We start from the raw sequence: 12668 nt of genomic DNA, 5'->3' as shown, positions 1-12668 counted from the left end.
CTCTTGTTGCAGAGCACAGGCAGAGCGCTCTCAGTCGTTGCAGTGCTTCAACTCAGCAGTTGTGGCACATGGGCTTCGTTGCCCTGTGGTATGTGGAATCTTCCAGCACCAGAGATTGAACCCACGTCCCCTGCATTGGCAGAAGGATTCTTAACCACTGGGCCACCAGGGAAGTCCCTGGCCTGTTTGGTAGCGGCTGTTCTGACAGGTGGATGAACTGACTGCCTTGTGATCTGCCCCACCGCAGACTGTCCTCCCCCACCTTCTTCCCTTCAGCTTCAGGGCCCTCCCCAGGCTTCACGCTCCTGTGGGCACCGCATCCTTGGCTGCATCTTTCTGCAGTAAGCCGGCGGCATTCTCTACTGTAGCATCTTGTTCCTTTCCTTCAGAGCACACATTGCAGCTTGTAATCTTCGTTACTTTGTGTGTGTGTGTCTTTCTCTCTCTCCTTCAACCCCTTCACCTCTCCCATGACCCCATACACATGTTAAATTTTTAAATGCCAGAAAATAGGCACCATCTCAGCCTTATTCCCCAGTATATACAGTACCTGGTACATTTCAGTTTTCCAGTAAATATTTCTGCCTGAATAAATAACGACATCAGTGAATACGTTTGTCTTAGCTCCTCTGCCTGAGGGCGCAATCTAAATGTGTGTGTGCATGTGCACACGTGTGTGTGTGGAGGGGCTGAATTTTAAGTAGATGGTCAAGCTTCCAGAGGCAGAAATGGGGTCTGGTTCATGTTAGTATCTCCCCAGCATCTAGTGGAGTTCTCAGCACAGAATAAGTACACAGCAGAAACTGAGGATCAAAGGGACATTAACCCAACATGCCGCGGCGACCAGAGACCACGGGGGGCCCTCCCTAGTGTTCTGTGCCTTGAGGATCCCTTGGGGCAAGTCAGGGGGATAAAGTCACTTGGCCTTAAATTATGGTACTACCCATTTCAACTTGTCCTTAAAGCTAAGCCCCGTTTGGTCATTGACAAACTGGCATGTGCATGCTGCTTGCTCAGTTGTGTCCAACTATTTGTGACCCCATGGACCATAGCCCATGAGGCTCTTCTGTCCATGGGATTCTCCAGGCAAGAATACTGGAGTGGGTTGCCATGCCTTCCCTGCAGGGGATCTTCCTGACCCAGGGATCAATCCTGCATCCCCTGCATCTCCAGCATTGCAGGTGGATTCTTTACCCACTGAGCCGCCTGGGAAGCATTGACAAACTTACCCATACCTATTTTACCCATTTTGTCCCATTCACTCATTTTGTGATGGGTCTACTGGAAGCCTGGCAGCATGCTAGCACCTCATTACTAAAGATGTGGTCTGTAGACCAGGAGCTCTGCCATCTCCCAGGAGCCTATCAGAAACACAGACTCTCCAACCTAATGGCAGACTTACTAGATCAGAATCTGCCTTTTAGGAAGATTCCACGTGATTTATGTGTACACTGCAGGCTGAGAAGTCCTGGTCTAGAAAAAGATAGACACAATGTTTGCCTTCATGGAGCCCGAGGCAGGCAGAGCATCAGTGAACAGCAGCAGCTAGAGGTATTAATGAGAGAAGAAAAAACTCTGAGAGCTTTATATCAAGGGAAACTCACCCAGGAGATCAGTTCAGTCAGTTCAGTTCAGTCGCTCAGTCGTGTCCGACTCTCTGCAACCCCATGAATCACAGCATGCCAGGCCTCCCTGTCCATCACCAACTCCTGGACTTCACTCAAACTCATGTCCATTGAGTCGGTGATGCCATCCAGCCATTTCATCCTCTGTCATCCCCTTCTCCTGCGCCCAATCCCTCCCAGCATCACAGTCTTTTCCAATGAGTCAACTCTTCGCATGAGGTGGCCAAAGTACTACAGTTTCAGCTTTAGCATCAGTCCTTCCTAAGAAGAGATAAGAAAGCCTTCTTCAGCGATCAATGCAAAGAAATAGAGGAAAACAATAGAATGGGAAAGACTAGCGATCTCTTTAAGAAAATCAGAGATACCAAAGGAACATTTCATGCAAAGATGGGCTCGATATAGGACAGAAATGGTATGGACCTAACAGAAGCAGAAGATATTAAGAAGAGATGGCAAGAATACACAGAAGAACTGTACAAAAAAGATCTTCACGACCCAGATAATCACGATGGTGTGATCACTCACCTAGCGCCAGACATCCTGGAATGTGAAGTCAAGTGGGCCTTAGAAAGCATCATGAGGAACAAAGCTAGTGGAGGTGATGGAATTCCAGTTGAGCTATTCCAAATCCTGAAAGACAGTGCTGTGAAAGTGCTGTACTCAATATGCCAGCAAATTTGGAAAACTCAGCAGTGGCCACAGGACTGGAAAAGGTCAGTTTTCATTCCAATCCCAAAGAAAGGCAATGCAAAAGAATGTTCACACTACTGCACAGTTACACTCATCTCACACGCTAGTAAAGTAATGCTCAAAATTCTCCAAGCCAGGCTTCTTCAGCAATATGTGAACCATGAACTTCCTGATGTTCAAGCTGGTTTTAGAAAAGGCAGAGGAACCAGAGATCAAATTGCCAACATCCGCTGAATCATAGAAAAAGCAAGAGAGTTCCAGAAAAACATTTATTTCTGCTTTATTGACTAGCCAAAGCCTTTGACTGTGTGGATCACAATAAACTGTGGAAAATTCTTCAAGAGATGGGAATACCAGACCACCTGATCTGCCTCTTGAGAAATTTGTATGCAGGTCAGGAAGCAACAGTTAGAACTGGACATGGAATAACCGACTAGTTCCAAATAGGAAAAGGAGTTCATCAAGGCTGTATATTGTCACCCTGTTTATTTAACTTATATGCAGAGTACATTATGAGAAACACTGGGCTGGAAGAAGCACAAGCTGGAATCAAGATTGCCGGGAGAAATATCAATAACCTCAGATATGCAGATGACTCCACCCTTATGGCAGAAAGTGAAGAGGAACTCAAAAGCCTCTTGATGAAAGTGAAAGAGGAGAGTGAAAAAGTTGGCTTAAAGCTCAACATTCAGAAAACGAAGATCATGGCATCCGGTCCCATCACTTCATGGGAAATAGATAGGGAAACAGTGGAAACAGTGTCAGACTTTATTTTTGGGGGCTCCAAAATCACTGCAGATGGTGACTGCAGCCATGAAATTAAAAGACGCTTACTCCTTGGAAGGAAAGTTATGACCAACCTAGATAGCATGTTCAAAAGCAGAGACATTACTTTGCCAACAAAGGACCATCTAGTCAAGGCTGTGGTTTTTCCAGTGGTCATGTATGGATGTGAGAGTTGGACTGTGAAGAAAGCTGAGTGCCGAAGAATTGATGCTTTTGAACTGTGGTGTTGGAGAAGACTCTTGAGAGTCCCTTGGACTGCAAGGAGATCCAACCAGTCCATTCTGAAGGAGATAAGCCCTGGGATTTCTTTGGAAGGAATGATGCTGAAGCTGAAACTCCAGTACTTTGGCCACCTCATGCAAAGAATTGACTCATTGGAAAAGACTCTGATGCTGGGAGGGATTGGGGGCAGGAGGAGAAGGGGATGACAGAGGATGAGGTGGCTGGATGGCATCACTGACTATATGGACGTGAGTCTGAGTGAACTCCGGGAGTTGGTGATGGACAGGGAGGCCTGGCGTGCTGCGATTCATGGGGTCGCAAAGAGTTGGACACGACTGAGCGACTGATCTGATCTTCCAAAGAACACCCAGGACTGATCTCCTTTAAATGGACTGATTGTATCTCCTTGCAGTCCAAGGGACTGTCAACAGTCTTCTCCAACACCACAGTTCAAAAGCATCAAATCTTCGGTGCTCCGGTTTCTTTACAGTCCAACTCTCACATCCATACATGACCACTGGAAAAACCACAGCCTTGACTAGATGGTCCTTTGTTGGCAAAGTAATGTCTCTGCTTTTGAACATGCTATCTAGGTTGGTCATAACTTTCCTTCCAAGGAGTAAGCGTCTTTTAATTTCATGGCTACAGTCACCATCTGCAGTGATTTTGGAGCCCCCAAAAATAAAGTCTGACACTGTTTCCACTGTTTCCCCATCTATTTCCCATGAAGTGATGGGACCGGATGCCATGATCTTCGTTTTCCTAATGTTGAATTTTAAGCCAACTTTTTCACTCTCCTCTTTCACTTTCATCAAGAGGCTTTTGAGTTCCTCTTCACTTTCTGCCATAAGGGTGGTGTCATCTGCATATCTGAGGTTATTGATATTTCTCCCAGCAATCTTGATTCCAGCTTGTGCTTCTTCCAGCCCAGCGTTTCTCATGATGTACTCTGCATAGAAGTTAATAAGCAGGGTGACAATATACAACCTTGACATACTCCTTTTCCTATTTGGAACCAGTCTGTTGTTCCATGTCCAGTTCTAACTGTTGCTTCCTGACCTGCATACAAATATCTCAAGAGGCAGGTCAGGTGGTCTGGTATTCCCATCTCTTGAAGAATTTTCCACAGTTTATTGTGATCCACACAGTCAAAGGCTTTGGCTAGTCAATAAAGCAGAAATAAATGTTTTTCTGGAACTCTCTTGCTTTTTCTATGATTCAGCGGATGTTGGCAATTTGATCTCTGATTCCTCTGCCTTCTCTAAAACCAGCTTGAACATCTGGAATTTCACGGTTCACGTATTGCTGAAGCCTGGCTTGGAGAATTTTGAGCATTACTTTACTAGCGTGTGAGATGAGTATAACTGTGCAGTAGTTTGACATTCTTTTGCATTGCCTTTCTTTGGGATTGGAATGAAAACTGACCTTTTCCAGTCCTGTGGCCACTGCTGAGTTTTCCAAATTTGCTGGCATATTGAGGGCAGCACTTTCACAGCACTGTCTTTCAGGATTTGGAATAGCTCAACTGGAATTCCATCACCTCCACTAGCTTTGTTCCTAGTGATGCTTTCTAAGGCCCACTTGACTTCACATTCCAGGATGTCTGGCGCTAGGTGAGTGATCACACCATCATGATTATCTGGGTCATGAAGATCTTTTTTGTACAGTTCTTCTGTGTATTCTTGCCATCTCTTCTTAATATCTTCTGCTTCTGTTAGGTCCATACCATTTCTGTCCTTTATCGAGCCCATCTTTGCATGAAATGTTCCTTTGGTATCTCTGATTTTCTTAAAGAGATCGCTAGTCTTTCCCATTCTATTGTTTTCCTCTATTTCTTTGCATTGATCGCTGAGGAAGGCTTTCTTATCTCTTCTTGCTATTCTTTGGAACTCTGCATTCAGATGCTTATATCTTTCCTTTTCTCCTTCACTTTTCACTTCTCTTCTTTTCACAGCTATTTGTAAGGCCTCCCCACAGCTATTTGTAAAGCCATTTTGCTTTTTTGCATTTCTTTTCCATGGGGATGGTCTTGATCCCTGTCTCCTGTACAGTGTCACGAAACTCATTCCATAGTTCATCAGGCACTCTATCTATCAGATCTAGGCCCTTAAATCTATTTCTCACTTCTGCTGTATAATCATAAGGGATTTGATTTAGGTCATACCTGAATGGTCTAGTGATTTTCCCTACTTTCTTCAATTTAAGTCTGAATTTGGCAATAAGGAGTTCATGATCTGAGCCACAGTCAGCTCCCGGTCTTGTTTTTGTTGACTGTATAGAGCTTCTCTATATTTGGCTGCAAAGAGATCAGAGCAGGCATTAAAAACCACCTGAAAAATTTTGCTATTTTGTACTTAAAGCAGCAGGAATCTCAAGGAAAAGGATTTGCAGCAAGGGTGGGAATGAATGAATTGGCCCATGTCTCCTGTCACGGGTAGTGAGAGGGGACGTGGGCCCTTTGTGATTCATCCTCAAACAAGACTGCCTTCTCTGTCTTCAGCCACACTCATGTGTCTGATGAGCAGGGCGGTACAGACCCCAAAGTCCAGGCAGGTCTAGGCTCAGCCTCTGTCTGTCCAGGAGGAGTCTCCTGCTGATGCGCCCTCATTCTGAACCCTGGCCCTTCCTGTGTGGTCATCCTGCTGCGGACCATGCCCAGGGTTTCAGGTACATGCCTGTTCCCTCAGTTTTGAGATGCATATCAGAGATGCTCAACATGGAATTAGGGTTCTGAAGGTGAATCCTGACTCAGCTCTCCACACCCTCCAGTAGCTAAGGAGAGGCCAGAGGGAACTGTGGGAAAGACTGGAGTCAGAGAGGCCTGGGTTCAAGTCTTAGCTCAGCCATTGCTCACGTTGTGACCTTGGGCAAGTGTTTTAACCTCTCTGAACTTCTGTCAGAATCTGTGAATCCCTGCCACGTAAGGATATTGTGAGGGCCAGGTACAATGTGCATGCTTTATTCAACAAATGATTTCTTGAACACCTACTGTGTGCCACTCTGTATACTGTCTGGGGCCTCCAGTCCAGTCCAGTTCAGTTGCTCAGTTGTGTCCGACTCTTTGCAACCCCATGAACCGCAGCATACCAGGCCTCCCTGTCCATCGCCAACTCCCGGAGTCCACTCAAACTCATGTCCATTGAGTCGGTGATGCCATCCAACCATCTCATCCTCTGTCATCCCCTTCTTCTCCTGCCCTCAATCTTTCCCAGCATCAGGGTCTTTTCCAATGAGTCAACTCTTCGCGTCAGGTGGCCAAAGTACTGGAGTTTCAGCTTCAGCATCAGTCCTTCCAATGAATATTCAGGACTGATCTCCTTCAGAATGGACTGGTTGGATCTCCTTGCAGTCCAAGGGACTCTCAAGAGTCTTCTCCAACACCACAGTTCAAAAGCATCAATTCTTCGGTGCTCAGCTTTCTTTTGGTCCAACTCTCACGTCCACACATGACAACTGGAAAAACCATAGCTTTGTCTAGACAGACCTTTGTTGACAAATTAATGTCTCTGCTTTTTAATATGCTGTCTAGGTTGGTCATAACTTTTCTTCCAAGGAGTAAGCGTCTTTTAATTTCATGGCTGCAGTCACCATCTGCAGTGATTTTGGAGCCCAAGAAAATAAAGTCAGCAACTGTTTTCACTGTTTTCCCATCTATTTGCCATGAAGTGATGGGACCAGATGCCATGATCCTAGATTTCTGAATGTTGAGTTTTAAGCCAACTTTTTCACTCTCCACTTTCACTTTCATCAAGAGGCTCTTTAGTTATTCTTCTCTTTCTGCCATAGGGGTGGTGTCATCTGCATATCTGAGATTACTGATATTGCTCCTGGAAATCTTGATTCCAGCTTGTGCTTCATCCAGCCCAGCATTTCTCATGATGTACTCTGCATATAAGTTAAATAAGCAGGGTGACAATATGCAGCCTTGATGTACTCCTTTTCCTATTTAGAACCAGTCTGTTGTTCCATGTCTAGTTCTAACTGTTGCTTTCTGACCTGCATACAGATTTCTCAAGAGGCAGATCAGGTGGTCTGGTATTCCCATCTCTTTAAGAGTTTTCCAGAGTTTGTTGTGGTCCATACAATCAAATGCTTTGGCATAGTCAATAAAGCAGAAATAGATATTTTTCTGGAACTCTGTTGCTTTTTCAATGATCCAGCGGATATTGGCAATTTGATCTCTGGTTCGTCTGCCTTTTCTAAATCCAGCTTGAAGTTCACGGTTCACATACTGTTGAAGCCTGGCTTGGAGAATTTTGAGCATTACTTTACTAGCGTGTGAGATGAGTGCAATTGTGTGATAGTTTGAGCATTGTTTGGCATTGCCTTTCTTTGGGATTGGAATGAAAACAGACCTTTTCCAGTCCTGTGGCCACTGCTGAGTTTTCCAAATTTTCTGGCATATTGAGTGCAGCACTTTCACACCATCATCTTTCAGGATTTGAAGTAGCTCAACTGGAATTCCATCACATCCACTAGCTTTGTTCATAGTGATGCTTCCTAAGGCCCACTTGACTTTGCATTCCAAAATGTCTGGCTCTAGCTTGGTGATCACACCATCATGGTTATCTGGGTCGTGAAGATCTTTTTTTGTACAGTTCTTCTGTTGTATTCTTGCCACCTCTTCTTAATATCTTCTGCTTCTGTTAGGTCCATACCATTTCTGTCCTTTATTGTGCCCTTCTTTGCATGAAATGTTCCCTTGTTACCTCTAATTTTCTTGAAGAGATCTAGACAAGAGCCCTGCCATCATGGAGGTTAGCAGCCCAGTGGAAAAGCATCCTTAGTTGAACAATCACGCAAATAAATATTAGATGACAAATGTAGTTTGTGCTTTGAAGTGGGTGGGATATAACTATGAGAGAGCAAAACAGAGACCCAGTGCAGCCTGGGAAATCACAGCAGGCATCTCTTTGCCCAGCATGACTCTGCACCTCTCTTTCAGGTACCTGGAAGGAAACCACTTAACGGCCGTGCCCAAGGAGCTATCCAGCTTCCGACATCTGACACTCATGTAAGGAGCCCAGCATCAGTGGGACATCAGTGGGATGTTTAGTTTTCTCTCCTATGGGAGCTTAAGAAATGGGTGCGGAGGAAGGGGAGGATGGCACTGCAGCCGTTGGGGCGTTCCTGCCCTTCTCCCCCTGGGTGGAGCAGCAGGAGACAGCTAGGAAGAACAGGCCAACCAGAGAGGCCGGGCCTCACCCAGTGAGGACTGCGCACAGAAGCACCCAGAGCCCAGCCTCGGTAGCCACCTGCATCACCTCCCTCCTTGCCTTCGGAGCCTCTGACCTTCCGGGCTCCCAGTTAAATTCCTGAGATCTCTTAGTCTTCAGTTTCTTGCAAACAGTGGCTGCATTCAGGATGGCCAAAAGCATAAATTTGCCTTTTCTTCTTCCTACTTCTTTAGTTACTCAGTAAATGTTCTCAGGTGTTTGTTGTATAGTCACTAAATCATGTCTATCTCTTTTGCGACTTCATGGACTGTAGCCCTTCAGGCTCCTCTGTCCATGGGATTTTCCAGGCAAGAATACTGGAGTGGGTTGCCATTTCCTTCTCCAGGGCATCTTCCCGACCCAGGGAGATAGTTCAAATTGAGACTCCTTCAGGTGGGGGTTGCCACTGTCTCCAAGTCTGCCAAAACCCAGGAAAACCCCTGAGTGAGGAGCAGGGCTGCTAGGCGTGAGTGGGGCTCAGGAAGCTGACTGGTCCATGAGCTTTGTCTCTCAACAGCCTCACTGCCTTGCCAAGAGGGCAAGCGGGATCCTTGGGCAAGTGGTAGTTGAAAGATGCCCCATGTGCTAAGGGGGCAGGGAGCCCTGGAGCAATGGCCCTGGACTTCAGCTGATTATAGTACTTTAGGTTTTGTTTTAAATACTGATGCTCAAGCCCACCCTGGACTAATTAAATCAGAATATCTGGCCATGAAACTCAGGTCTTAGAGGACACAAAGCCCCCCAGGTGATGCTAATGTACAGCTGATGCTGAAAACTGCTGCTCTGGATATGTATCCCTGGTGAGAAGCTGGAGCTTGCAGTTGGCAGAGGATTATACTCCACCAACCTCATTCCCTCTAAGAAAGAATGTGATAAGATGGGAAAAAATGAATGCTGGGAGAGAGGGAAGGTGGAGGGACTGTGAAAGCAAGAATTGATCAAGGGGAATAAAAAGCTCTAGAACAAGAAGAAATTGTTATCTTGTGTATTATGTTTTGCTGGTAGAATAAATTTGATCAGTAGACAGCTGTATAAATGGATGAATGAATAAATGGCAGTTTCTTGAATGACTGATTGAATAAATCTACAATTAAAAATGAACATTTGTACTAATGAGGTGAATAGATGGATGGGTGGATAGATGGATGGATGGGCAGGGAAGTGGACAGGTAGATGGACAGACGAATGGGCTGATGGACAGATGGGAGGATGCATAGATGGGTGGGTGGATGGGTTGGGTAGATGGATGGATAGGCAGACAGAAGGTTGGACTGATGGACAGCTCGATGAATGAGCAGATGGGTGGACAGACAGTTGGGCAGATGGGTGGATGAATGGGCAGATGGACACATGGATGGATGAGCTGATGGACTGATGGACATATAGGAAGATGGGGGAATGGATGGATGGCTGGATACATGGATGGATTGGAAGATAAGTGGATAGACAGATGGAAAGGTAGGTGGATGGATGGGTGGATAAACATGGGATGAGATGGGAAGATGGGTGGATGGACATATGGACAGGTGGGTGGATGGAGAGATGGGTGAGTGGGTGAATGAATGAATGGATGGATGCTTGGGAGGCACATGTGCATGTGTGGAAGTATGAAGACCCCTTCACATGCAACTAACAGTACAATGTGACCCTTCTGTTTTCTTTTCCTAGTGACCTGAGCAACAACAGCATTGGCATGCTGACCAACTACACCTTCAGCAACATGTCTCACCTCTCCACCCTGTGAGTACAGAGAGCTACTGTGTTTAACATGGGCTTGGCACAAAGTGTGTCCTTCCCCTGTCCCTCAGGCTTACGTGCCCTGCTCCAGTGACCCTCAGGATGGTGGCTGACCCAGCACAGGGCAGACCTTCATCATTAGAAGGGAAGCAACACAGGTCATAACTGTGGGCAGGTAGAAAGGGGTTGGCACCTAATTGCTTCTGAAGTCCATGTCTGGAATACCTTCTGTGATTTGTGAACTTTCCCTACTCAATTATATTTTGCTCAGACCCATTTGGACTTCCCTCATGGCTCAGACAGTAAAGCGTCTGCCTACAATGTGGGAGACCTGGGTTCAATCCCTGGGTCGGGAAGATCTCCTGGAGAAGGCAATGGCAACCCACTCCAGTATTCTTGCCTGGAAAATGCCATCATGGATGGAGGAGCCCGGTAGGCTACAGTCCACGGGGTCGCAAAGAGTCAGACGCAACTGAGCAACTTCACTTTCAGACCCATTTATTGCCCATTAGCTCTGTGCACTGTGGGCACTCACCATTCGACAATAGAGGGAGATGACAGCAAAGTTGGCCAGGGAGCCAGCCTGCAAAGGAGCCTCTGAGGAAATGGGGAGATGAAACCATGAGCTTCCTGGAGTGGCAGGGGATGTTTCTCTTCCCTTTATCCTTAGGGTGCTTTCTGCCAGTTTATTAAATTGGAGAAGGTAAAGAAACCGTTTGCTTTGGCTGGTGCACAGTGTGGACTCATGCGCGCCAATAGCTGAGACTAGGAGGGGCCAACAGAGCCTGTGTGTCCTTTTCCACAGGATCCTGAGCTACAACCGGCTTCGGTGCATCCCCGTCCACTCCTTCAACGGGCTGCGGTCCCTCCGAGTGCTGTGAGTACCCCAGTGAGCTGCCTTTGACTTATACTTTGCTGGTAACGGCAGACAGGATTGAGCACTCCTATTCCCTGCTTGCCTTTACTCAAAGCCCACGTCCCTCCCCACCCAACACTTGTAATTTGCTCCATGGGGCAGAGGGAGCTCATGCTTAGGAGTCAGTCATTCCTGGTTCCAGCCCACTTCCTCTTGAGCAACCTGGCGCACATCACTAACCCCTCTTGAGTTCCTACTTCTTTATGTGCAAAACAGGATCCATAGCACCTCCCTTGCGAGGATTAGGATCTGTAGTTACATGTGATTATACTCTGCATCCCAGCAGAGCCCAGTAGCCAGCACTTGGCCTCTCTTCTGATGGTCATTATTTCAGTCAGTCCCCTTGGCTTCAGAAGGGCCATGTTAACAATGCAAACCTCCGCAAGGAAACTGAGCTCCTGCCTCAGAGAGCCCAAGCTGGGAGCCAGTGGCCAGGGCCCGTGCACACACAGCTGTCTGTTTGGAATGGAGTCGACTCACAGAGTTCTTCAAAGTTTTAATCAGTTGTTAACATTGAAATATCATGAAGTTTTTTCCTATCAATTCTGACTTCTATATACGCTCTTGGAAAATGGAGAGACCTGGCCCTCCCAGCTTCCCCTCTGCGTTCCTGCAGGGCTGAGCAGTCTCGCCCCTTTGAACCGAGCTTTGCAGTCAGCAGCCTCCTCACCAATGCCCCCTCTCCCCCCACTTAGCTCCGTAGCCTGGCCGGGCTACGCACGGGTAGGGGACAGCCAGCTGAGGCAGGTGACCTCTGAGCAAAGGCGAGATGGCCGTAGGGTCCCTTGCTTTCCAGGCATGCTCTGCCCCTCCCCAGATGTGTGTCTTCTCATCCGTGAAATCAGATAATGAGGGCAATTGCCTCACAGTCTTATGAGGATTAAATGAGATACTGTGTGTAAGGCACCCAGCACAGCTCCGTCCATGAGAAACACTTTATATGCATTTGTTATGGCTGTTTTCACATCAACACTTGCAACAGCAGGAGTGGCACTTCACTGCCACCCCTCACCCTGGCCCTTTGTTGCCTGATTTTTGTGCTTTGCCATATTGCAACTGTTTTCTTGGCAAGGGAGGATCCTTTGAATGATATTCCTGTGAGAAGAGAGATGCCAAACACTCTGCTCCTAAACCTATCAACTTCTTACCCTTTTGGACTATTAACTATAATAGTCAGAGCCATATTTTACAGGGCTTTTTGTGGTCATTGCCTCACGGAATCTTCTGCAAACAATGTTGTGAGAGTGAGGGAATTATACCCATTTTAAAGACAGGAAAACTGAGGCCCAGATTGGTAACATCACTGGACCAAAATTCAGCGGTCAGGAGGTTACAGAATCAAGCCTTCTGATTCAGAGCCCCAGGATCCTTCCCAGGACCCAGTGATGGTCAGCAGACAGCACCCAACAAGTGGGTCCGTTCATGAGCCTCCAAGCTGATGCGATTTATTGAGGCCCACAAAACACCCGTGTCAGC

At 46.7% G+C, this 12668-nt stretch overlaps 1 protein-coding gene across 3 annotated transcripts in view; it reads left to right on the top strand.

Annotated features, from left to right (window-relative positions):
• Positions 1 to 12668, top strand: part of SLIT3 (slit guidance ligand 3) — a 781214-nt gene that overhangs the window by 705268 nt on the left and 63278 nt on the right. For all 3 annotated transcript variants that reach the window (XM_055554942.1, XM_055554941.1, XM_055554944.1), the window contains 3 exons: positions 8269 to 8337; positions 10208 to 10279; positions 11082 to 11153. In XM_055554942.1, the coding sequence (XP_055410917.1) occupies positions 8269 to 8337; positions 10208 to 10279; positions 11082 to 11153 (213 nt within the window). The remainder of the gene's footprint in view (positions 1 to 8268; positions 8338 to 10207; positions 10280 to 11081; positions 11154 to 12668) is intronic.

Source organism: Bubalus kerabau, chromosome 18 (assembly GCF_029407905.1).
Source record: "Bubalus kerabau isolate K-KA32 ecotype Philippines breed swamp buffalo chromosome 18, PCC_UOA_SB_1v2, whole genome shotgun sequence".
Classification (NCBI taxonomy): Eukaryota; Metazoa; Chordata; class Mammalia; order Artiodactyla; family Bovidae; genus Bubalus; species Bubalus kerabau.
The sequence above is the reverse complement of the archived record's forward strand: the minus strand, read 5'-3'. Positions and strand labels throughout refer to the sequence as shown.